The sequence below is a fragment of the Poeciliopsis prolifica genome, unplaced genomic scaffold (assembly GCF_027474105.1).
Source record: "Poeciliopsis prolifica strain line A6 unplaced genomic scaffold, Auburn_PproV2 SCAFFOLD006, whole genome shotgun sequence".
NCBI lineage: Eukaryota > Metazoa > Chordata > Actinopteri > Cyprinodontiformes > Poeciliidae > Poeciliopsis > Poeciliopsis prolifica.
In genome coordinates, this window is record NW_026562381.1 from 14,333,685 (window position 1) to 14,361,152 (window position 27,468).

At 35.3% G+C, this 27,468-nt stretch overlaps 1 protein-coding gene across 1 annotated transcript in view; it reads left to right on the forward strand.

Annotated features, from left to right (window-relative positions):
• LOC129360733 (complexin-2-like) overlaps positions 1-25,357 on the forward strand; it is a 57,316-nt gene extending 31,959 nt beyond the window's left edge. Inside the window, exons 3-4 of the mRNA XM_055031116.1 lie at positions 12,921-13,096; positions 20,908-25,357. Of these exons, the coding sequence (XP_054887091.1) occupies positions 12,921-13,096; positions 20,908-21,102 (371 nt within the window). The 3' untranslated portion in view covers positions 21,103-25,357. The remainder of the gene's footprint in view (positions 1-12,920; positions 13,097-20,907) is intronic.
• The last annotated feature ends 2,111 nt before the right edge of the window (positions 25,358-27,468 follow it).

Here is a 27,468-nt window from a genome sequence, read left to right on the forward strand (position 1 = left end):
GAAGAGTCTGAGTGAGACTACATTTATTCTGTTATTCAGCTCAGTTCTGTTTTATTACCAGCTGTCACATTATTTCACGATGAGATAAAAGCGAGTGAATCAACAACATGAAAGTTTGCTGGATATTCTGCAATAATCACTGAATGTATTTTGCACCTTTGATTTGAAAATGTTAAAGTGTGAGTCATTTTTATTTCTCTCCCTGATCGCTTCGGGCTTTCATGAATTTAATGAATGGCGTTTGTAACTCTTTTTTTATTATTCAGATCACAGTAATCTGGGGTGTGCAGAACTCTCCAGTTTTTTGCTGTATGTCATATTTGCATGGCCACTCATGTTGCAAGAGGGATTGGTATGAATTGCATTTTCATATTTCACAGAGCTGCACAGCGAGTGTGGCAGCATGGCAGTCAGCATGATCTCATGTTTGAATGATGGAGTTAGTTATCACTGGTATCAGATCTCCCCTGTGTGATCGATGAGTAGACTCGGAGTAGCAGGGGAGGACGAGGAGGCCAGAGTGATTATGCATCACGGGAAGCTTCGAACCCGTCAAGCTAATTTGCACGCCAGGGCTCTCCGAAGTCATCAGGAGGCAGAGAGGACCGAATCACGTCTCCTGGTATTATCACAGAGGCAGGAGGTGAAATTAGAGCTAAAAAGCATAACTTTGGGCAGAGAGGGAAGCCTTGCTCTGGGTCTTAGGAATCAATTGGTGTGCACAACGCTGCCGATACACAGAAAGCAAATCTCCTTAAGCTTAGTTCCATGGAGTGAAGAAAACCATCACAGCTCATTCTAGGGCTGAAAAATAAAACAATAACAATATAAATCACAACAAGAGATCAATACAGCGTTCAATAATTTAACTGAACTCTGCTCCATAAACGCACAGCATTCTGGGGAATGTAGGCAGAGGAAGACTTTAGCAGCCCAGTTTCTCACAGCCAGCTAAGCTAGATGAGTGGAGTCAACTATCTGGATCACTGTTGGGTTACCTAGCAACTCACTAACTCTTGGGTTACCTAGCAACTCACTAACTCTTGGGTTACCTAGCAACTCACTAACTCTTGGGTTACCTAGCAACAACTGTTGAGTGACTGGCAAGTACATGCGAGTGATTGACATCACTAAGACCCTCCTCCTGGCTCTGATTGGACATTTCTGATGGAGAAGTGTATTTCTAGAGTTAGCACTCAAAGTCACTGGGAGAAGGCAGGGGAGCTCAATTTTTTCAGATTATCTGTCTAATACTGTCACCAGATGATGATAATTTTTACAAATATGTTAAAAAACAATTTTTATAAAAGTTACATAGTGTATGGGAGACAATTGTGACTCTGTGTACATCTCAGATATAATTCAACTAAAGTCTGCTCTTTATTAAAAGTCTTACAATAGATAAAGGGACTTTCATGGCGTCCCAGTTCTTCACCCAAAAAAGTAAACAAGTCTGAAACCAAAAAGAAAGAAAAAACAGTTCTTGACCCACTTCAAGAACTTTTCGAGCGAGTAACATCTTTCTTAGGTTTATTTTTTCTATTTTTCTACAGCTTGGCAACACTATATTGCTTAAGGCTTATGTTCTTAAACACTTTCTCTCTCATATTTTCTGTGCCGTATGTGGTCACGTTTTAAATGAATGCCCAATCTAATGCATTCCTCCTCACCTTCACATGCAGCTCTCTGCTAATGTAATCATCCTGTGATTGGATCATTGCTCTTTAGAAGTGTTGTTAGATTTAAGAGTCTGTCAGATGAAAAGCTGGTGGTGAATTTCATTGCAGTGCTGTTTTGGTAATTTAGGAAAAACGTAAAGAAAAATGCAAATGTAGGACGAATACATTCTCTGAAACAGCTCTGACTGCAAAATGCATTTATTGTTTTTCTCAAACAATAAAATTAATGTTTTTAGTGGGATTTTCTGTAGTAACTCCACAACAACATGCATATAAAGTAGCTATTCACAGTTCAGGAGTCATGATTTCACCTATTTGGGGATTTCTCAATGGACTGTCACTCCAACATCTGGTACAAAGTAGAATTTTAAAAAGCAAAAAATGCATTTTAATTATTTTCCCACTATGGCGTGAACAGAATTTGTTATTCGCAGCTTTAATTGAAGGATTGGTCGTTCAGTTTTGTGCTCATCTGCTTACAAAGAATAGAGAGGAACTTGTTAATTAGTGAACCTGTTAATTAGAATTCAAAGGTGTCAAAAGTCACATCTCAGGTATGTTGAATGTGTGAACAGAATATAAAAATAACCCGACATAAAATAACTTACAGACACTCCAAAGCTCTCCTAATGTTAGCAGCTCGATTTAAACCAGACGTTGCACATTATTGAAGGATTCACCATGATCAATTATGCAGTTCTGTAAATGGTTAAACAATTTTTGGTGACATCTGACATGAACATAATTGCCTGCAGGACTCCTACCTGACAGGACAAAGCGAACAGCAGCAGTGCACAACAAAGCAGAAATAATTAGGTTTTGAATTGGCCTAATTACTGAGAGAATGAGCCACCATGACCGCCACTGACTGACAGGCAAAGTTACAACAGAGCTTCAATTAAATAACCACAAAGCAGGTTTCATTAAATACGTTGCTTCCTCACAGATTTTTTGGTGGATTAAAGGAAACATCAAACTTAACAACAGTTTCCTTTGTCTGTCATACAACATACACTGTAAGAAAAGTTTACATGTAAGAAAAGAAAAAAATATTTTTACAGTGCAGAACTGGTACCAACATTTCTGTTGTTTAAAAATTGAAATCATTTGAATTTTTAAAATGTATCTCACAAATATTGACATGAAGGAGAAAGTACAGGCAAAAAACTGTTAAAAGTTTTAATGGAAAGTTCCTTTACATTTCTTGGGAACATTTGCATTTGTTGTGTTTGTTTTTTGCAGCGTAAACATTTCCTGCGGATGCAGAAAGATTAGACATCTTTAAGCATGTACAAGGTAACTTGGGTCGCTTTAAAAAACTGTTTTCAAGTCATTTAATCATTGGAAAAAACAAAGTTAAGCAAAACATCTAAAACAACCTGGCTGTCTGAAGGTATAAGTTGTCTACTTTTTACGTTAACTTTAAATTGGGCTTTATATTACAAGTTATCGTTGTGATGAGACTCTAAAAGAGTAGTAGCTTCTTAAAGAGACAGGAGACAATTTCAAAGCATTAAATTAGGAAGTCAAATTTCTTTTAAATTATTTTGGATAAATAATATAGCTACTTGATTGTGCTATAAAATGAACACACTATCAAAGGCTGAAGGATCTCAGGAACAGGAGGAAATAAAGAGGCTGCAGGACAATATGAGTCTATTGCAGGAACAGTTTCTCAGTCTTTGCTGCATCTCTCTTAATTTGTATCATTTTGGTTTGATTGATGTGATTTGTCACTGCATCAATGCTCATCCAGGTGGCTGAGTGACCTGGATGGATAACAGCACCTGTTTGTGTTGCATATTGAACAGACGCTATTTCAGGCTGCGCTTAACAGGCACTTATTGCCTTAAAATATCCAGTGAATAATTAAAGTCCCAATGAAACAGCATGATGTAAAATTAAGATTAAAACACACATATGATCTCATTGAAAATGTTACCAAACCCTGGAATAAAATAATTATTAACTATTAATTATCATGGGGCAACATTTTATGTGTTTTTCAGAATGATGCCAAATAATTTTTCACCTTTTTCTGTCACATATTCAACTTTTTCTGCAGAACTGGATTGTTTTTCTGTGAAAGAATCATAATTCTAAGATTTGAGCTTCATTTTTAACCAGCAACAGAATGTTCAATCAGAAAAATATTTATTGTTTTGCATAAACAGAACAGTTTTAAATTAGATAAAGCCTGCAGAAAAAATATGACTCAAACTTTCAGTTCTAAGGTGATTTAGTGATAAATCAGGGTAGAAATGATGAAATTTGTAATTATCCTTATTCTATTATTTTTTTCATTTTTGACAACTGGTGTAGTGTTTTAGTATTTCCTAATGAGCTGAGCTTCTTAATTAGACTAAATAATGGAGCTGAACCTCTGGTGACCCTTGTGTTGGATCACAGTATGTGAACGGAGAAGCTGGAGAAGAAAGAAAAGTCTTTGTATTTGTAATTATGTGAGTAATAATTAACATTCAAGTATAAAAGGTCCTGATTAACTACGCCTAAATTAAATACAATCAGTGATGCTTAAATGTCCCTTACTGGTTGCCTAGAGAAGAAAAGGTTGTACTTTTTATAAATCGCATTCCTGATCATCTTATGGTTGGAAGAGGGTCTGCAGCTCTGCTAAAAGTCAAAGGGTTTTTATGTTATAATGCTAAATGCTCATATCAGTTTTATAAGTTTACTTGGTGTTAGACTGCAGAAAATTCTTTATGGATTAGCAGTAATTTGTTCCCTGTTTTCAGTACCTATTGCAAAATCACTTTTTAAATTTTTCCAGGGAGAAATCAAATAGAAAAAGATACCTAAACCAAAATGTCCATTTTCCGTCTCTTCCAGATGTCTTCGCATTTTTAATGCTGAAGTCTCTGAGAATGTGATTATTTTCATCACAAATATATTATAGATTATATCCAAACGTAAAGTACTACTAAACGTATCCAAATCCAGATATAAATTAGTAGGAATAGTTTTTCTTATACAATAATGGAGGAGAAACTGAAAAGAACTGATTTCACATTATTGCTGCTGATTTTCCTGACAGTTTTTCCTGACAGTATTTTTGCTCAACTTGTTGTATTTTCCAGTAAATGTAAAGAAACACTGGAGGAGTAACACTCTGTTTCTGTGGATGAATGACTGAGCTTGTCCTTGGTGGTGACCTCAGACCTGATGAATGTGATAAATGAGGTTGGACTCTGTGAGGCTGTCGTCTTTTGACAAAGGTGATACAAACCAAACAAAAGACGAGTCTAACAACCTGTTCCCACGTGTCACAGAGATATGCTGAGCTTTGCAGCACGGAGATGTTGTGAACTGATTTTAATTAAATCTTTACAGTTTGCATGTGTTGAATAAAGAAATTAACTTACTGTTTCTGATTTTGTGTATTAAGCTTTAGATTACTTTTTTAATCTCTGCTGTCTGATTATGCTGAATAGTATTTTATCAAATACATTTACTTAAGTTTGTTATGTGACATATTTAAGCCATGCAGGCATGTATTTAGCATCAATGTTAGGCACCCAAAGGGATGGAAATATGTTTGCAAAAACCTCACTTGCATGTGTAAATCAGAGTTTCTGCATTAATCTACCTCTTATGACTTTACATCTCTCAGCATTTCTCAGAGGAATAATGCATGCATTCAGGGGAAAATATTACAATATTTATGTATATTTTTTAATAAATCAGCCAGAGGGCTCAACCTTTTAATGTTTTTTACCATTAGATTAGCACATGCAAATTAAAAACATCCACGACACTTACTGATACAGAAACATTTTGAACAATATTCTTGTTTCTCTATGCTTCCTGTGAATAATTATTTTTCTCCATTTGTTTGAACATGTCTGTCCCTGCCGTGGCTGAAGTGGCAAAAGCATGCATATAATATCTGCAGGACTTCATGCATGTTTTGAATCTATATGTAGTTATTAGTGCAAAATTATAGTAAATAGAAAATGTGCAAAAGTGGAGCAAAATGCATTGCTTTTTGAATATTGCCGTCAATATACATGTGAGTTTGCTCTTCATCCTCTAGAGTTCTACAGTTTTTATGAATGTAAATTAAATAATAAGTTGGTTATTTTAATGCAAGTTCTTGTCTCTAGGCTAATACATAGATAAAAAATAAAGCAAAATGTCTTACATAACGACTCACTGGAGATTTACCTGAGTAAACATCAACAAAAAAATAATCCTTTCATGATCAAACGCTGTCTCTTGAGCTCTTTAAGGATAGCTGAGTTCCAGAAAGCCCGACCAGTAAACAGTCAGGGTGAGCATGAACAGCTCAGTGTGAAGAGTGAGTCAGTGCTGCTTCAACAAAAGATCTTTTTAAGGTGTGCCACTGAGGAAACCTCGTGTAGGAGTAAAAAAAACGCAGTTCTTTCAAGACATCACATTGTGTGCAAGACTTTTTCTACAACTTTAATAAGTTGTCAAGGTTTTTGTGTTTTGTTTTTCACTTTATCAATTCCTACATTTGAGCAAACCTCAGCACAATACACACATTTTAAAATGCACAAGGCGATGAAGTTCAGGAGGAAAAACTGACTCTGAGGACTGACACCGATTTTTCTTTTCCACCAGTGAAAAGCAGAAAATATGTATAGATAAGCATTGTGTTGATAAGGTGGGTAAGAGCAGCACCATTCATTATTTGCAGAAACAGATTTATTATTGTGTTATTCGCAGAAATGAGTAGATTAGTCAGGGTAATATCTGCAGGACTTTATGCATGTTTTGCATCTATATGTAGTTATTAGAGCCATATATTTTTACTCAAGCAAAAATAAAAATAGTATTTGGGAAAAATGATGCTGATCATAACATCTGATCGAATGTTTTAAAATATTATCAAACAGACAAAATATGAGGATATGTGCAAATTCTGGCACTTTAAGAGCTAAAAACAATATTACAAATGAATATAAAATAATATTTGGGCAGAAGAGACATTTTCAAATAAATGTTTTCCCCCCAATATTGAGCATAGAAATAATACTTAAATAGGATAATGTGTACATATTATAACTGGGTAATGTACTTCAAGTGGCAATATGTATTCTGAAAAAAAGCCAAAATTCTGAGAAAACGGTGTGAAAACGTAAACATTCTGAGATTTCAGTCCAAATTCCAGAATTCTGGGATATCAAGTCAGAATTCTGACATCATAATTCTGAAATAAAAGTCAACATTTTCAGAAAGAGTTTAAATTCTTCTTTTTTGTGTGGATGTAGTTCCCTTCTGTATGTGTTAGAGAACATTTATGACAGAAAAAAATTTGACATTTAATTTGTGGGAAGCAGTCAAATGAGCAGACATGGCTGCTCCTGCTAAGTGGAGCAGTGTCGCCTGCCTGGTTCCCTCGGCGGTCTCTCCTTTGGGGTTCAGTCCACCTTTCTGCCGAGCCTGGAGCAGGAGGGCACTGATGACGGCTGCTGTGAGCCTGGGGGCCTGAAGCCGGGACCCGCCGGTCTGCAGCCATGTTCCTGCTGAGGACTGGTGACAGATGGGGGAGCAGGAATACAGTCCTTGAGCTGATTCTGTTGTTTCCTGTCTCTCATCATCTCTTGTTTTATTTGTTCTGCTCTGTCTTCTGCACTACACATGATAGAAAGAAAATACATAACAAAACAAGTAAGTTAACATTCAAATACAAAACATGTTACTGTGTCACTTTATGATCTCATGCTGTACGTTTGATGGAAGAATTGAAACATGTTTTTAAACTAAATTTTGATCAGTAATATTGCATTGTGAATCTGGGATGCTGTATTTAATCATATAAAAATATAAAATCCTAAAAACATTTATGCATTAGATTTGTAATGTTAAACTTAGAATAGGAGCTTTTTCAAGTCAGTAATTCCTCAATATTGAAGAGGAAATATTTGTTTCATTGACAGATTATTTTGCTTGAAGCAAAACATTTTTCACACCTTGTAAGTGAAATAAACTCCCAATGGAACAAGTACTTTATCATCAACATTGTGGAAATACTGACTTAAAATAAGCCCATATTTCTTACTAGTCATATTTGAAGCATAATAAAATATTTGCAATAGAAACTTGATCAAAAATATTTGGTAATTTTTTGTGTTTTTGTTTATTTCTGTGCCTGGTGCCTGTGTGGTTTCAGCCTTAAAGTTTGCAGCTACATGTGACATATAAATGAAAACACACAGATATCCACATGCAGCAGCAGCCTAGAAGCACCAGGAGGAAATTCACTCAATCATGCATTAATAGCAGAGGAACAAGATGGTAGCAAAGCCATCCATGCACAGAAGCATGCAGGGATTCAGCAGCTGTACATTTTGTTCTCATTTCTGTTCTGGCTTATTCACACACATTTAATGCTATCTTTTTATGTTTTCCCATGCTCTCTAAATTAAAACCCAGCCTTTATGTAAATGCTCACACTCTAATCCACTTCTTGATCCAACCATCCATAACTTCTGAGAGTTTTTCTTTTAGTTTCCATGCTTCTTCCAGCTAAGCCTCTTCCAACTTTAAAATTAGTCCTGAGGCCTCCGCTGACCTAGAAAGCTGCTTCAAAGCTGAAGTGAGTTATTGCTAGCTCAGTGTGTTAGCTGCTCTGACATTGAAACAAGTTTGATACAGAAAAAAAACACAACAATACTGCTTCCATTTTTGTTTAGAAACTGACTTGGAATGAACTCAGATCCCTAGAAATCATTTCGCTTAGCAACAGACAAAACGGTTTTTAAACACTTCAGTTGTGATCTAAATTAATTAAGAGTTAGAAGTTTTTTTCAGTGCTCTAGCTGCCAACCCAATGAGCATTTTTTGTTTCTTAAACAATAAATAAAACCCAAATAATATATATTTTTTTGCAGATTAACTGTCTAAAGTAGTACCTTAGGGTGTGTCTCCATGTTACTTAGTAAATTTTGACAGTTTTGTGTACAATTTGCTGCAAGACGATCTCATGATTCTGACTGCAGTGTTTTGGAAGTACTGCATCAAATTATATGGAAAGTTCAGTGAAAGAAAAGTGTGGCACAAGGCTTCACCTCGACTATTTTCTGAAAATAAACTCTTGAGATCTATATATTGCATCAGCTTTATATCTTGAGCTACAATACTGAAGTAAATTAACTCTATGATGACATTCTGATTTATTAAGTTGCACTTGCGTGAAATTTATCTTTGCATGCAAGTCATACTGAATAACAAAGAGAGATGGTAATCATTTGCTCCATCAGTAATTGCATTTCAGAGTAATAGTGCCCAATTACATCAGACCAATACGTAGCCATCTACTACCATTTAACCCTCCTGTTGTCCTCGGCTTATGTCGACCGAGGACAAGCCCTTAAAAATATGTTTTTCAATTGCAGCTGCATACAGAAACTTTAATCTAACAGTCCTGCATCAGAACTATGGTGTGCACAACTCAGGGGGAAGTTTAGGCTCAAGCAATCCAAATGTGAACTTTACAAAAGAAATAAAAAAACCAAACCCAGGCCTCAGGTCAGACTGACCGGAAGACTAAGGAAATCACAGCTGGACAGGCAAACAGTATGGAATGGCATCATTGATCTCCGTAAAACTGATATCTTTTCAAATTTCCCCCCCCTCCTGTTGCCCTCGGGTTGACATGACCCGAGGACAAGCCCTTAAAACATTTTTTTAATTGCAACTGCATACAGAAACTTGAAATCTAACAGTCCTGAATCAGACCTACAGTGTTCACAATCAGATGGAATTTTCTGCTGCAGCAATTCAAATGTGAACTTGACGAAAAAAATAAGAACAACCTCCTCTTGTCTTCGGGTCAAAATGACCCGAAGACAAGAGGAGGGTTAAAGGAAAAACACCAATTCACAAGTAAAACACAGAGCTGCTCATGATCTCCTCTAATTAAGACTCTGACATCCTGTTTCTTTGGGGGGGATGTTCTTGCTGAAGCTGACGCTCTCATCTTTTACTCTGGAGCTCTCCCAACATACAGACTCCACCACAGGCAGTTTCTGATGACTCCAAGACTTTTGGGAATGACGCCTGTCACAGATTTCCACACAGCAAGTTTGTTACAATCAGACAAGCTAATGAGCCTTGAGCATCAAGATTACACAAGTGGAGGTTTGAAAGAGAAAGTAAAAATAAACATCAACATATGGCAAAGACAGAGAAAAAAATGAAAGGAACAATAACCAACAAGTAAATTCATAATCTAAGATATATATTTATGTATGCACCAACTTTAGCTAAAATGTTTTTAACCTCATGATTTGTCTTTAAACCTGCGATGATTTTATTTTGCCTTTGTATTCTTGTCTGTATTAGGGAGAGAAAATACTGCGCAATATCTGCAGTGTAATCCAATTTTAAATTTCTGTGTGAGTGTAATATAAATTCAGCATCATGCATAATGGAAGGACAGAAAAGATATGAGCTCGAACAATGTAATTTTGTGTGTCACACCTCATTTTAAAGTGTCGGTGCAGAGAAGACTGGTTTATATTTGAAAACTTTCTGTCATACCTGAGGTCATGCAAAATATTAGTCTTTTGCTTTGTGAATCTTGCTACTCATGCAAGATTTGGAAAATCTCCTCAAGCTGCAAGGAACAAAGACAGAAAAAGTTTAACTTCTCCTTTGTCTTCCAGCGAAGCACAGAGCAGCAGAATGTTTAAGAATAAACTCCTGTGGGTGTTATTTCCAGGCTGAGAGAGTCACTGCTGTTTTTGTGACTCCTCAGAAACACGTTAATAATGTAACTTGGTGTTTGCATGCAAAGTGTGTGATTAACCAGAATAATGAGATTGAGACAGCAGCGGAAAACTGAGCCAGCATCTACTGAGAGTTTAAAAAAAACAACATGAGCAAGTTTACCACACATTTATAGAAACTAAATAATTAAATAGAAGTTTCTTACAGAAAAGAAACTTCAGGCTAAAATACATGATTAGTCAACACCCAAAGTATACACTTTGCATGAGAATATAAACGAGAATATAAATTTATGTTGGAGATGACAAAGGACAATCATGCCTGTGTGCTGCATGCACACAGGCTTGATTGACAGCACTAAGACCCGTCTCCTGGCTTTGATTGGTTGATTCTAGTTAGCAAAGGAGCTCTTTTTTTTTTTTTTTTTTTTTTTTTTACAAATTATCTGTCTCATATTATACTGTCATGAAGTGATCACTTCAAAAATATATATTGTTAACATAATGCAGCTTTAATGGCACATAGGATGTTATATGTCATATCTGGGAAACATGAAAACTGCAAACCTCCATCTGAAATCCATTTTTTACTGTTTTAAATTCTTCAAATTGTTCCACAGTATGCATTTTTATCAGGCTAAAATATGCTGGTTCAGACTCATGAAAGAATATTTTTTTATATATATATAAAAATTAATTAGCAGTCCCCTCATGAATGTCTGGGGCTTGTTCTGGTACAATATGGCAAGCTCAAGACGTCAGCAGGGAACCTCAAGGTTAGAACTGTCTCATCAATTTCCATGCAAAGCCAGATGGCTCTGCTTTTGAGTTCTTCCTCCAGAGACTTTGCAAGTCTCTTCACCAGAGACATGCAGAGACCAAGGTGAAGACAAAGGCCCTAATAAAGACAAGAAGAGTGCCCTACTGAGGTCAATATGGGTGTGGGATGGATTTCAAATTTGCTCAAGAAGGCCCAGTTCTCATTATAATCTCTTATTTTTCTGTGGGTTGGAATTGAGTGCAGAAACAAAGGTTCAGGACTCGTCCTACCACACTTAAAGCACTGCCTTGTTTCCAGCCATTGAGCCGGAAAGAAGAGCCAATATCTCAAGAGTAAGAGCGCACAGACGGAGTCCCAAGAGAAGGCAGCGAGCTCAGCGTGCAGACTGACTCTTCAAATGAGTCTGTGTAGCTGTCGGACTGGAATCTTCCAGTTTAAAACTTTCCCAGTCGACCCAGTGAGACCATAAAACCAGAAATAACAAACTCAGAAAATTTAATAACATATCCTGTAAACTCTATTTCTCAAATTTGCAGGAATATTTTTGCTTTACTGCAAGCTTGATAAGAACTTAACATGAAATATTTATCATATTTTATGTTAAAAATCAAACATATATATGACTTTTATTTTGTGGTCTTCAAACAAATATGATTGATTGTTGATTAAAAAGTAAGAAATATTTAAGATGTTCCCATAAAACATATATATTGTTTCTTGACATCTGCATGAGCGATATGGCTTCTCACACTCATATAAAATATGCACCCTTTACAGAAATGATTCATTTCAGTGTAAATAAATAATAATCTTACCGTAATACCTCTGGCAGTGCACACAAACCAAATATTTCTATGTTTAATAAAAGTTCAGACTTCCTCTTATCACAAATAATTATGTTTTCCCATCTTCACACCTCATCTTTACATAAAATCATAACATTTTATTTTCATCGATCAAGCATGAAAATAAATGCACACAGATCAGCCGTGTCAGCTGGTACCAGTAGCAAACAGAAAATGTTTTCTTAGTGAGGATAGATTGGTTCTTGGCACAGCTTTAAAACTGCCTGTGGATGTTTTCGTAAGCACAGACTCACTGAGTAATGACTTCATTTGCTCAGCTCTCTGGTATCTCTTTAATCTGAGAGATGATTGCATCATCAACAATAAACTCCATTTAATTTCAAGTTTTGGATTGATGCGATAAGATAGCACTTCATTAAAAAATATCCTAATGATTTCAAGACAGCTGAAACACTTCCTTGCAAAAGTATTCATAAGATTCTTAATATTTTATCATATTACAACAACAAACTTGATGGTAGCACACACTTTAGTGTGTATCATAATCATAAATTAGCAACAAGTTGAGTCGCAATGGGCCCTTGTTTTTGTATTTCAACAGCCTTTTGTTCAGGCCTTGATCCAAGGTCAAAGTGTACTCTTTGCATGAGAATATAAATTTCTGTTGGAGATGACAAAGGACAACAAAGCAATCAGGAGAATTGTTAGTGAAATTACAGCGTCTCTTATCTCTGGGTCGTGATTGTGGCACTTGTTCCATCTATTGCTCCTGCTTTCTGTCAAAGCGAGATATTGCTGCTGTTTTACCGGCTTGAAATTTGAATTATAAAACTATTAAATGTACCACTGCTCCTATAAGTTATGCAGCACCAAAAATAAGAATTGTTTATTGCTTTCACTGACGTAACCGTCTCTTTTCTCCTACTTCTGTCAACAGGGGCCACTAAAGACATGGGCAAAATGCTTGGTGGAGAGGAGGAGAAGGACCCTGATGCTCAGAAGAAAGAGGAGGAGAGGCAAGAAGCACTGAGGCAACAAGAAGAGGAGAGGAAGGCAAAATATGCGAAAATGGAGGCAGAGAGGGAAAACATCCGACAGGGCATCAGGGACAAGGTCAGGAAATACATCTGGACATTTTCTGTATGTTTTTGGTCAAAATGTGAAATAAGGAGCTTAAACTTACCAAATTCTAAACCAAAAATAAAAAAGAAATAATAAAACGTAAGATATTTTCTCTTTTTTTTGTTTCAGTGCAATAAATTTGTCATTCAACTCTTTTATTCATGAATTTAAATTAGCTAAAGGTTTTTTTTTGGCTCTATCCCTGGTCATAATTTACAGATTTTTACATCCAAGGGTCTTTAAATGCAGACATGGATGACTTTTTTTTCTGGGCAGAATAAAAACATGTTTTCCATCTCATCTCCTGCTGAAACTGACAGCAAGAACTTGCAAGAGAAAAAGATACAACAGTTGATTTTACCTGTCTGCAGTATGTTCTGCAGCCTCCTCACAGTTACACCGTGTGGGGCTGATGTCCAGTCAAAAATGATAAATTACCAAAATTATCTCAGAAAGCTGAGCCTGCCATAAATGGTAGCTCCAGCAGTTACAATTTTATCCTGTAAAAAGCATTTCATGTGCTCTATTGCTCATTAATCCTAAGTTATTGTGTGGAGAAATCAAGCAATAATTACAAATCTGCAATATAAGCATTAATATTATTAGAAAATAAAAATAAGGGTAATCCATAAAGTGGAATATTTAGAAAACACATTTTATGTAAAATTAACTGACTCTTTGTGGATTGTGACAAATCCACAAATTACTGAAAAACATAAAAAAATTGTTTCACAAAGAAATAAATATCAGATTATGTATGTGGAAAAAGAGTGGGAATATTGATTTAAGTTTACACATCCACCCACAACCTTCAATATGTAAAGCAAAAGTTTTGACATTAGGCTTCATGATGTTTTTCTTGTTTTGTACAAATTGAAAAAAAAAAAGGAAATAAACGAATGTCTAATGAAATACAATTCCTTCAGGCTGTAATTTCTTAAACCTAGTCCAAGTTGCTATTTAAAAGATACAAAATGCTCTGAACAGATGAGACTAAAGTGATGTTTTTCTGACTTCCTGCTGACTTTATATTTGACTAATCATGTATTTTAGCCTGAACACACTTTCCTCAGGGTGAAGCATAACGGTGGCATCATGCTGTGGGAATACTGGGAAGCTGGCCAAAACTGATTAAACTGTAAACTAAACAAAAATACACAACAAAACATCAGCTTATTCAACATCACTCCATCATAATAATTTCCAAATTTCTTTTAAATTCAAATTTCCCTTAAAAGAAACCGCAAGATTATTAGTTAAAATTTTCTTTTCTGTGCATAAAAGTGAAGTTAGAACCTTAAAGGCTTTAAAAAACACTAAAATGATTGGTTTTGTTTATTGATGATCTTTCAAACTGCAAAGATTTATGATTAATATTTAATTACCCTCTACAGGTGTTTTACGCTTCTGGTAAAATATTACTCTTGACACTGCTAATAATGCATTAAACGTTTGATAGGAAGACTCTGAAGAGTTGGAGAATCTCCTCTGAGCTCCACAGCGTAGACAGGGAAGGGGAAACAAGATGAGAGATAAAGTCTGGTTTGACAGCGAGTCTGAGGGAATGTTTGACTTCATTCTGCGGAGAGGCGCTGACTGAGCGTAACGGTCTTCACTTTTAACTGATGCAAGCCTTTTGTTGCTTTGGAATAAGCCTGAGAGCGAGAGAGAGACGAACAAGACAGATTGGAGGAGGTCGAGTTAAAGCAGCATGAGGGAGAAGTAAAGAGAAGATCTCCAACAGATATATCAATAAACAATTGCTTCAGTGGCCTTTCGCTGTTAGAAACACTTCCCAAGTTATATGTTGAATCTCGTTCTCAAAACTTTTTGGTCAAAGTACTTAGGCAGAAGGAATGACTGCCATTGGGTTTAGCTGTCAAGTTGTCAACATAACATAAATCTTAAATGTAGGTGTGATATATAAAAGAAAAACACTACGACAACTATAACAAGGCCAGAAAAAAGCTTTTAGAAACAAAATAAATAGTGAGGGAGAGGGTATGTTATGCTTGCTTGACTTTAACAATCGTAAGATTTAGACAAGAAATTTGGTTTGTTTCGGTTCAGTTAAAAAATAAAATAACACCAACGTTGACAAATTGTCAGCAGCGCACTTGTTTAAATGAGCTAATCAACCGCCGCAGTATTAGCTTAGCTACTAGGATCAGTAGCCAATCCACCAAAACAAGCACTTATTAATAAATACATATCAAGCCTAAAAACATAAAAGTGTAACAGATTGCATGTTCTGTTCTTTGCATGGGAAATGTTTGAATGCTTTTTTTTTTTTGGTGCTGAATCTACGACACAGAGAGCAAGAAAAAAAAGTTGGTCTTGTTTTTCTGTGCTATTTTTTACCTCTGCTGTGCCGCACTGCCCTGACTCAACAGGTTTCATTTAGTCAACGTTATTGTTCTCCCACAGCACCGTGGCTGTGGACAGCATGGAAAAGAAAAGCCCTCCAGCTTTGTGCGAATGCACAAAATTTCAGGATGTAAACAACATGCAAAGGGTCCATAGCCTCCATGATAATTGATATTATCATCAATTAATTGATTAAAATATATAAGATATTATCATCAATTAGGCATATTTTAAAAAAAAAATTAAGAGTTAAAGTTAAAAAAAAAGTCTGCTGGAAGTAGACAAGTATAATAGTCGGTAACAATGTCTAGAGCATTAAGAGACCCTAACAAAGAGTAGATGGAACGACAAAAACTTCTTCAGTTATTTGATAACAAATATGTTATCAAGAAACAAGATCTATTAAAAACAAGAAACAAGATGAACGCTTTCGCTCTCATGACAGCTGAGCCAGGCGAAGCGAATGGGAAGAGACTAATGGAGCAACCCTGGACTGAGATCATGTCGTGACGGGAAATGGCCACACCGTTGTCTCGTTCATCGCTGCCTTGTCCGTAAGTACCGCTATCCACCACAGTCAGCGGAACAGCGAGAGATCGGCTGTGCTTGGACAACGCGTCTGGCCCAGGGTGTTTGTGTTCACAGAGCGACAGTGCGGCTAGCTTGCTGTGGCTAGCTTGCTAACATCGCGGCTGCTAACCGGGACGAGGCCAACGCCCGGCAGCTAACCGACCTAACAGAGGAAAACCAGTGGAAAACGACACGTTGGATTGACAGCAAGCAGAGAAAGACAGCGAAGTGGCCTCCAACTGCTGAGCAGGAGCCTTAAGGAAGCGACAGGCAAAAAGAAGCGAAATAATGCCTCCAAAAGGATCCAAGACCGACGGGAGACAAGATGAGGACTATGTTTCACTCACGCAAGTCAAAGAGTTGCTGAGCCAGCAAAAGCAAATTTATATGGAGTTACTCCAACAACAACAGGACAATTTTAAGGGTTTTGTTAAAATCATTGTGGACACTACTAACACCAGAATGGACGCGATGACACGAGAACTACAGGACATTAAAACTAGCCTGCAATTTACACAGAAAGACATTGACGACATTAAAGTAGAAAGTGCTAAGTACAAGGCCCGAAGTGACACGGTGCAGTCAGACATATTTAAAGTATGTGAGGGTATGATGACTATCACTGATAAAATGGAGTACCTTGAGGGGCAATCAAGGAGAAATAATCTGGTTTTTGATGGAATTATTGAATCACCAAATGAGACTTGGGCTGAGACTGAGGAGAAAGTGAAAACTATTTTAATTGAAAAGCTAAACTTTCAACATAAGGTTGACATTGAGAGAGCTCACCGCACCGGTAAACATAGAGGAGACAGACCCAGGCCCATTGTTGTCAAATTTTTACGATACAAGGACAGATCAACTATTCTGCAGAGCACCAAGGCACTTAAGGGATCTAAGATTTTCATTAACGAAGACTTCACGGATGCAGTAAGGAAAAGGAGGGCGGAACTAATGCCGGACTTAAAAGCAGCACGTCAAAGAGGGGACATTGCTTACCTACGTTATGATAAGTTGATCACGCATCCACGTACTAGTACCCCTAAATTATCCAACAATGTATGACAGACAGCCAGACATAGTTGACGTTCACTTCTGAAAGAGAAACATGCAACAGATCACGGCCTATGAGGATATAGAGCTACCCGTATTCCAACACAGAAACTATCATCTGCAAGATATTGAAACTGACATTGATCCTGATTACAACTTTATAATGTCAGCAATGATAGTTGTCACTATTACAGCGATGATCAGTTCACAACAGCACGGAAGAAAAGCTGTCAATAATTCACTTTAATAGCAGAAGCCTTTATGCAAATTTTGACAGCATCAAACAATACCTCCAACAACTTTCACAGACCTTCAATGTTATTGCCTTATCAGAAACTTGGCTCAATAGTGATAAGGGCATAGACTTTGAAATCAATGGTTATGAAATGGTTTGTAAGAACAGAGAAAACAAAAATGGAGGGGGAGTAGCTTTGTATGTTGACAAGAAGATTAATTATAAGTTGATCGAAACAATGTCAACTGTGATGGACAACATGTTTGAATGTGTGACTATAGAAATACTCGTGGAAAAAAGGAAAAATGTCTTAGTGAGTTGCATTTATAGAGCCCCTGGATCAAACATTGAAGTACTCAACAACTGGATAGAAGAAAAATTTATAACAATTAATCAAAAAATAACATTTTTTTGTGGGGATTTCAATATTGACCTTCTCAATCCAAATAAACATAGAATGACTGAAGAATTTATTAACACCATGCTCAGTTTAAGCCTGTATCCTAAAATCACCAGGCCCAGTCGCATTACATCGCACTGCGCTACCTTAATTGATAATATTTTTACAAATGTGCTGGAAAATAATTTAACTAGTGGAATATTAATGAATGACACAACTGATCACTTACCAGTGTTCATAGTCTACGACTGTAAGTGCAAAACAGACGATCAAAAAATAGAGACACATTACAGAAGGGTTACGTCTGAAGAGACACTAAAAGCTCTAGAAGCTGAGTTGTTAGCCTATGATTGGAGATTAATATATAAAATGAATGACGTGAATTCAGCATATGAAGAATTTTTAAAAACATTTAAAATATTATATAACAAGCACTGTCCATTCAAACAATATAACAGGAAATGTAATCAAAAAAATGAACAGTGGATCACAAAAGGAATACAAAAGGCATGTAAAAAGAAAAACAAACTTTATAGAGAATTTCTAAAACATAGAACGTCTGAATCAGAAAACAAATACAAAAAATATAAAAATAAGTTAACTAATATTATAAAAACATGTAAAAAGGACTATTATCATACATTACTGGATAGGAATAAAAACAACATTAAGGAAACATGGAATATTTTAAATAGAGTTATTAGAAAATCTAACAATAACAACTATCCAAACTATTTCATAGATAATGAACAGAATATTACCGATTTGAAAAGTGTCGTCAATAAATTTAATACATTTTTTGTTAATATAGGACCTCAATTAGCAGAAAAAATACCGACTACAAAAACTGCAACTCAGCAATATCTAATTGAGAATAATCCCAGCTCCTTATATCTCAGCCCTGTACAAGAAGAAGAAATCATAAACATTGTGAATAACGGTAAAAATAAGACTTCCACTGACTGTGATGATCTGGACATGAAAACTATTAAAATAGTAATTAAAGGTATCTCTAAACCACTAACTTATATTTGCAATTTATCATTTCAAACAGGATTATTTCCCAACAAAATGAAAATAGCTAAGGTCAAACCAATGTATAAAACTGGCGACAAACACCTCTTCACTAACTACAGGCCTGTGTCTCTTCTCCCACAATTTTCTAAAATCCTGGAAAAACTATTTAAGAAAAGACTGGAACAATTCATAGAAAAACATTCACTACTTATCAGCAGTCAATATGGATTCAGAGCAAACCGGTCAACATCACTGGCCGTAACTGACTTAATAGAAGAAATAACCAACGCAACAGATAGTAAAAAACTGGCAGTAGGGATATTTATAGATCTAAAGAAAGCTTTCGATACAATAAATCATGAAATCTTACTTAAAAAATTAGAACGCTATGGAATTAGGGGAGTAGTTTCTGACTGGATGAGGAGTTACTTAAAGAGCCGGAAACAATTTGTGAAATTGGGAGAGGTGGAATCTGATTGGCAGGAGACTGTCTGTGGAGTACCACAAGGATCAGTATTGGGACCAGTTTTATTTAATCTTTATATAAATGATATCAGTAAAGTGTCCAATGTATTAAAATTTATCTTATTCGCTGATGACACAAATATTCTAGCCTCTGGCGACAATTTAGAACATCTTCTCTCAACAGTCACTTCAGAGATTAGTAAGTTAAAGATATGGTTTGACCATAACAAATTATCCCTAAATTTGGACAAGACGAAAATCATGGTCTTTGGGAACTGTTATAAAAATACTGAAATCCAAGTTCAAATAGAGGACGTAACTCTACAAAGGGTTTTTGCTAATAAGTTCCTCGGTTTAATAATAGATGACAAAATCAGTTGGAAACCTCATATTAAATATTTACAGAGTAAACTCAGTAGAAGTATATCCATATTGGCTAGAGCTAGACATGTATTGAATGCTAAATCACTTCATATTCTATATAACTCCCTGATTTTACCATACCTATCATATTGCTGTGAAGTGTGGGGAGTTAATTACAAGAGCTCTTTACATCCGGTAACCGTCCTACAGAAAAGAGCCATTAGAATCATCCATAATGTCGGTTATTATGACCATACAAATCCGCTCTTCATAAAATCCAGAATTCTCAAATTCGACGAGCTTGTAGAATTTAAAATGGCTCAATTTATGTTCAAAATATCTAAACAGCTGTTACCTGAGCACATACAGAGCACGTTTTCTGAAAGAGAAGGGGGGTATAACTTGAGGGGTCACTCAAACTTCAAGATCCGCAAATTCAGAACAACAAGGAAAAGCTTCTGTATTTCAATTACAGGTGTAAAGTTATGGAATAAGTTACATGAAGATTTAAAACAAAGCAACAGTTTAACGCAATTCAAAAGAAAGTACAAAGAGGTAATTTTCAATAGATACACATACGTGTAATAGAAAGCAATAAGGTGTGTATTGCAGATAACTTGGTGTAAGGGTTAAGAAAGACAAACCAGTATAAAATGGGAAAATGAATAGGTAAATATTAGTAACTGTTACTTCTGACTGACACTTTGATTTTGATTTTTTTTAATGACAGTAGGATTCTACAGTCTCAAGTGTTTAGGGGTAGGAGTTTATAAGTTCTCACTTCTTCCTACCCCATTTTGAGCATGATATGTCAACTGAAACAAAAAATCTGTATTTTCTCTTCTTTCTTATGCACTTTTTGTTACTGTGCACTATTTTATTTTTATATTTGTATCATGTTCGAATAAAATTTCATTTCATTTCAATTTCATTTCATTTCAATACCACATAGGTGGACATAGCTGATAGTTGTTTTTGTTTGTTTGAGTAATGGTTACAATCCCTGATACGTTCATAAACCGTCCAGCAAATAAAAATCTCAATGGAAACAAGGTGTAAAAATTTCAGACAATAAAAACGTAGATAAATCAATATGTGACATTCAACCTCTTTTACGAGTATTCTTTAAAATATGCAACAATGAAAAGTGTTTAACGACACATGTTCAGTTCTTTAAAGACAAAATGTTATTAAAATCTGACAAATTAATGACAAAATGTTATTAAAATCTGACAAATTAATGACAAAATGTTATTAAAATCTGACAAATTAATGACAAAATGTTATTAAAATCTGGCCTGCTGCGTCGTTTATCCTTTGTTGTTCCTGCAGTATGGCATCAAGAAGAAGGAGGAGAAGGAAGCCGAGGCGGCTGCTGCCATGGAGCAGGCCTCAGAGGGCAGCCTTACCCGCCCTAAAAAGGCCGTCCCCGCCGGCTGCGGCAACGAGGAGGAAGAGGAGAGCATTGTGGATACTGTCATGAAATTCATTCCAGCCCCTCTGATGGATATGTTCAATAAAAAGTAACAGGGTTTTACTTGGAAATATGGTTAACTTCTTACAAAATCCTTCTAATTAATGCTGTACCAGCCTGTCCCACTCCAACCTGCCGTCACACTCTTCTTCACACTTGTCCAATCCCATCAAACCAAATACTAAGTGTCCTGGAATTACGCAGTGTGCCATGATTTTGTCTTTGAGCTGAACTAGCCAATCTCAGAAAGTGATTCATACTTTTAATATCATGACAAGAGAATTATCGGGTTTGAAAATTACAAAAACACCTACATATATCGCTTTATTTAACATCTTTTCAATCCATTTCTCAGAATCAGTCCAAACATTGCCGACAACCACTTTTTTGTTTGTAAATAGCCTAAATAATATAAAAGAGTACTATATATGAGTGAAATACTGTATGATATATAACAAGAATACTAAGAGTATAAGCCATATTTTTAACTTTTAGGGAATTATCCAAATCATATCAAATTTAATTAACATTTAATTTTCCTTTTACGTTCCTGCTAATTTTTGATACATAGTGTACAGAGACACATGCATTTTTTTTATTGGTTCTTCGTTGTGGCCATTCACCCTTAAATTGATCATTATGTGAATGTGAAATATGAACATGACATTTTAAATGTGTAAAATCAAAGTCAAGTAAGTTTGTGAAGTGAAGGAATTTATTTCTGTTGAAATTTGTTTATTTTGTATGCATGCATTTAATACCTATGAGGCGATGTGCATATGCTGATTTCATTTGTAGTCATGAAAGAGAAGATGTTGGTATTTCAGGCAATAAATTATTTAATTAAAATATTTCATTCAGCTTCACTGTACATTAGGAGATAACTGATTGTTCAAAATGTTCTTCCATGGAGAAACATTTTCTCTATATGTAAAAGCCTGTTTTAAAACAGGAGGGTAAAATTAGATGAATTCAAAAAGTTCACTGGTTATATTATATTTGATTGTGGCTTAGAAAACTTTGTTTTTGCCAGTGTTAATTAGTCTTCTTTTAAAGCAAGACATGTAAAAAAAATTACCTGGCTGGTTAATTTGAAGCTGTGAGTAACATCTCTGTGTTTTCTTATTTTATTTTAATGTAAAAAAAAGAAAAAGAATAGAAACTTCACAAACACAACTATGTTGTGTAAACACTATATGTGGACAGACAGTGACAATAGTGCAATATCTTGTTCAAAATGAAGTTGTCCTGTGTCTGTTGGTTTAACAAATGGGAGTGAAGTCCCAAATCAGCAATAACAGACAATCTTCATTGTTTTGTGTTTCAAAGTTACCCCTAAATGTGTTAGTCGATGTTAACACACATGTCAACGTACTGTAGCAGTGAAAGTTTTGTAGGTCAGACACATTTAATTAAAGAGGGAAAGTGGGACAATTTGCTTCATCTCATAAAAGTGTTTTAATCACATGAGCATTTATCAACTGGAAATTGTTCACTGTAATGAGGAAGGCTAACACAATGAGAAATGATTCACAAAGCTTCATGGCCCAACAAGGCACAATATTTAATATTACGACAAATTCTAGTCTGTTGTGCCAGGAAATAGCTGCACAAATTCAAATACCTGTACAAATTCTTTTTTTATGCCTTTGTTTTTAGTTTTACTTCATTCCAGAGTATCTTGTCGAACATTCCAGATATTTCTTGACATTCCACCAGATTTATGCTGGTAATCCAACTACTTAATTACAGATGATTGGAGTAGGCCTCAGTCAATGCCTTTTTTGCCTTTCAGACAAATACATCACAATGTAAACCTTAAACTATTTGTGCTTTTATAAGTCAAAAATTTAAGATTGACTCCAATCTACAGTTAAACAGATGAGATGTGTGCCAATTAAAGGGTAATTTTAGCTGCCATGTACAGAAAAGCCCAAAATCAAATCTCTGTAATCATCAATGCGCTTTTGAAAACAGTAACTTAGATATTGTGGTAGATTTTGTTACTGGATGTTTTGTGATCCACTTGGGCACAGTAGGTGTAGTTGTAGCTGAGGTTTTAAAAGCCACACATTTTGCCTCGATGTTGCAGAACTTGTGTATTCCTGTTCCTTCTGTAAGGGTTTTAGTTTTTGTTTTGTGTTTTGTAAACTGTATATTTATTTAAAATACAGTATAACACACAACACTGGTGTAATGCCACCCATAGAGCACATTTATTTAACGTCTTGTGACTTCACGGCATTTGTAAACTGCCAGCCGCTGTGGCAACATTATGTTAGCAGTCAACCATCTGATAGTTGTTGCCATGTTGGGGAGCAGTTATTTAATTATACCAAAGAATAGTGATGTTGATAGCAGATTTAGTAAAAGATCTTTCATTTTTGTTTTAGTAAATTCTCAGGTATTATAGCTTGATGTTTGATTAGTAGGCGTTAATTACAGCTGTTGTTGAATTACCGTCAATATAAAGACATATTAGTTTCATTGCTAACAACTTAGCTTGTCAACAGCTACTATTAGTTTTGAATACATTCATCTAAATAGTAGTTGGGCTACCTAAAATACTGCTAAGCAGTGACATAAAAGTAAAAAAAAGGAAGTCATATTTAACATATTTGGTTTAAACCTGATGGATTTTGATGGCATGAAGTCCAGTTTCACAGCTAGCTAGAAACCAGGTTTAGCTAGCTAGACAGCTTTTTTAGCGACCTCGGTTTAGCTAGTTCTTTAAACCTAGGTTTAGCTAACCTTGTCTAAATTGGGTTTAGCTAGTTTAGCTAGCAAAACCTAGCTTTATTTAAAGCAAGCAAGTTGCTCTATTATGACATTTGATTTTTAATACTTTAACTCAAGAAAATATTTTAAAAGCTTCTATTCCTGCCTTGAATAAGTTCCCAAGCAACAAAACTTAAACTGGTGAATTTATTTGCTAGCAACTTACCTTTATTGTTCACAACAAAAGTCTTTGTTTTGTTGTGAACAAGTTTTTATTGTTGGTCTAATGGTATTTTATTAATATAAATTTATGTCTTTAATAAAGTAGTTTCATTTCTTGCATCCTACCTTATTGATGGCAAGCCAGTTAGCGCATATTAACTTTAATTTAATAAAATCCTTAGCCCGGGAATATTTTTGAAACTTTATTACTCCCTTAAATCAAGCAGTCCTGTCGCTTGTAACATTTTGACTGATATAAAGGAAATACATAGATAGTTAACTATGATTTTTGAATCTATTGCCCAACTCGATCGCTACAAATCCTGCCCTTGTTAAAGCCCTTGCTAATAGTGAGAAACTGCCTGATCTAAAAAAGAAAGTTATAATTATTGCCTTTTAGTTAACATACTAACTTTTATTTTGGAATATCTTCAATCCCAGATTTGTTAGAAACTTAATAACTGCCTTAAAAACAGTCTGATCGCTAGTGACCTGGTTTTCTTACTTAGGCCACAGTGACATTTACTTTTATCACGTTTGGTCTTAAAATGTTTTAGAAAGCTACAATTACTGCCCTTGTAATGATGCCAAACAACAACATCTTAGCAAAAATCATGTTATTCAAAAGTATTTTTCAAATTAATAAAAACCCAATCACTGTCTGCATCTAATATTCCACCAAATACAGTCATGAACATTTTTGTCATTATCTTCTAAAAAGAAAATTGATTGCTCTCCTGCTGCCCAAACAAACTGCCCAAGCCCTGGTGGAAGTCAACATGTTGCCATTTTGTGAATGTTGAGTCAAAAGCCCACAACAGTTGAAAGTCACCTATTAATGTCACTCATACACTCATTAGTGGGTTTTTAAAAACTGCCTGAATATGAATAACATGGCTTCTAGAAGAATAATCCTTTGATGTGACTTGAATGTAAGTGTCTGACATTTCTCTCTTCTTGCATCTGTCTTTTCTCTGTTCTGTATGTGCTGAGGAGATGCTATTTCTGGTGCCGTTTTTTCTCCCTGTCCGTTGTCAGTCCTGTTTTCTGTCCTCTGGTGGCTGGTATTCTGTCGAAAAGAAAAAAAGAAATATGTTTATTTGCTGCATTATTTTGTACTGCAAAAATCTCCTCACCTTTCTCCCAGCCCCTTCCTCTCTGTATCCTCCTTATGTGTTGACAAAAGTGTATGCATGCTTTTGGTGTGCGATGTAGGCAAGGTACTGGATATAAACGTTTCGTGTCCTCTGTGTTTCAAAGCTCCACCTGTTAGCCTCACTGCATGCTATTTTAGACAAATATTTCAATATGTAACTTTCCTGCAAAAGTGGAATCACTGCACACTGAGAATAAAGTGATTTCATATAATGTTTTATAGTCTTGTGTTTATGCATTCAAACTGTTAAAATGCAAAATGCAAAACACAAAATCTTACCAAATAATTTTGGTCTACAAATATTTGAGTACACTTGAAATAAGAGAAAACAAATTTAGCAATTTTTCAGCAAGATATGAGAGGTCGTTTTAGGTGAATAATTTCTTAATATTGATGAAAATGCATTAAGTCTATTGGTAGACATTTTCCCCATAATTTTACAATAGAACAAGTACTTTTTCAATATTAAGAAGTTATTGACCTTTAACAAGCTCATATTTCTTGAGGAAAAGTACATTTTCTCTTGTTTCAACAAGACCAAAATATCTCCGTAAGATGTTGTGTTTTTGCACTTTATGTATTTGGTTTTGAAACCACTGGTATTTCTGCTTTCTGGTAAAAATCAACTCTATATTTCTGAGACTAGGACTTAGCCTTATGGTTGTGGTTCATCCCATTGCATGACGATCAGCTCAACCTTTAGTGTAACCCACATGTAAATGTGTCTGTCAGTAAATACTGTTTTTCATTCTCGGCATGGCTTTATTTTTTCTTTTAACTGGGATTTTAACATCAATAAAACTGAAAAGGGCTGTAAACAGAATGCAGTGTGTCGTTCAAATCATGACTGAAGACAGACCTGACTTATGATTGTCTCACAGTGACTGCATGGACATCAAACAGATAAAATTAGCATCTCTGCTGTATAAGCTGTTTGATCTAAGTGGGTCTTTGATATGAGAAAATCCCAAAAATTCAAATGCCACGCAAGGATTATGGATTACAACTCTTTAAATTTGGTTTATTTCTGCTCAGAAAATTAATCGATTGTTATGCCAATGGTTAGGTAACCAGGTTTGAACTTTAAATTAGCTTTTTATTATTTGTGAGATTTTTATTTCTAATAAATTGTTCATAAAATGATCATTTTAGCCCAGATTGGAAGTTATTTATTTTTACTGTGAAAATTACCTTTTAATTTTGTGTTGCAAACAAGTCAATCCAGCAAATCATATAAACACAGTAAAAATAAAAGCATTTTCTTATGCATGATGAATTAGGCTCCATGTGTTGTTCCTTGCACTGGATGAAGCTAAATATTTCTTACTGGCTGCTGCAACAGATGTTGAATAAGTCATGCAGCTCCTCATATGCAAAATAGATTCGTCAAATGGGCACTTATGCAAAATTAAACAGAAATATGTCTAGCAAATTAATATAAGTTTTAATATTTGTGAAATTAAACCATAAGCAGTTTTAATTTGAACTATAACCTTTCAAATTCTTCTTCTTTTTCTTGCTAATATCACTTTAATTAAGATTAGCCAGTGGATTGCTAATTGTGAGGAGGGAGCATTCTGTTATATTATCTTCACATCTGCAGGTACTGCTGTGAAAATACCAAACTGTTTTGGTGAAATGTCCTCGGTAATAAGCTTCAGGTCTTTGCCATCACCCTAATCTTTATCTTCCTCCACATATTTGGGTCATTCTCACACCGCGAATATTAAGAATTACACTTACAAGATTAAGTGTAATTCTGCCTGGGGTATGAGTAGTTTTGGGGATCTTTAAAGTGGACTTTTCACCCTGATCATAACCTCTTAGTGGCACCACTGGATGCTTTTTTTGCAATAAATTAAAAGTGTCAACCACTTCAAAATCCAGATGTTTGAAAACAGTTCAAAGCATTAAAAATGCTACAGGTACTGCTTCTGTGGCAATAAAGGCAAAAGCAATGAAGCAGATGTCAGAATGTGTTGTGATTTATTTTGTTTTAGGGGGGACAGCAGGAACACAAACTGCTCTCTAAAATTGCAATTTAAACCTAAATACACAATACTGGGCAAAATTTTATTGAACCAAACAAAACACATAGTTCTGTTCGGGATGTGAACAGTTTGCAGTAGATTTGTTAGTCACAGTGTTTTAGGACACAGGCTCATTTTTCTAGTCGTTATCCTGTTTAGCTTAGCATAGCTTAACTGTATATAGCTATTTTTAGTGCTGTTTTGCTAACTATTCATCTGATCAGCTTAAAGTGAAAATTATTGAACCATTATAGATTACAGATTGTAAACAAATGTTTAATTAACTGTTTTGT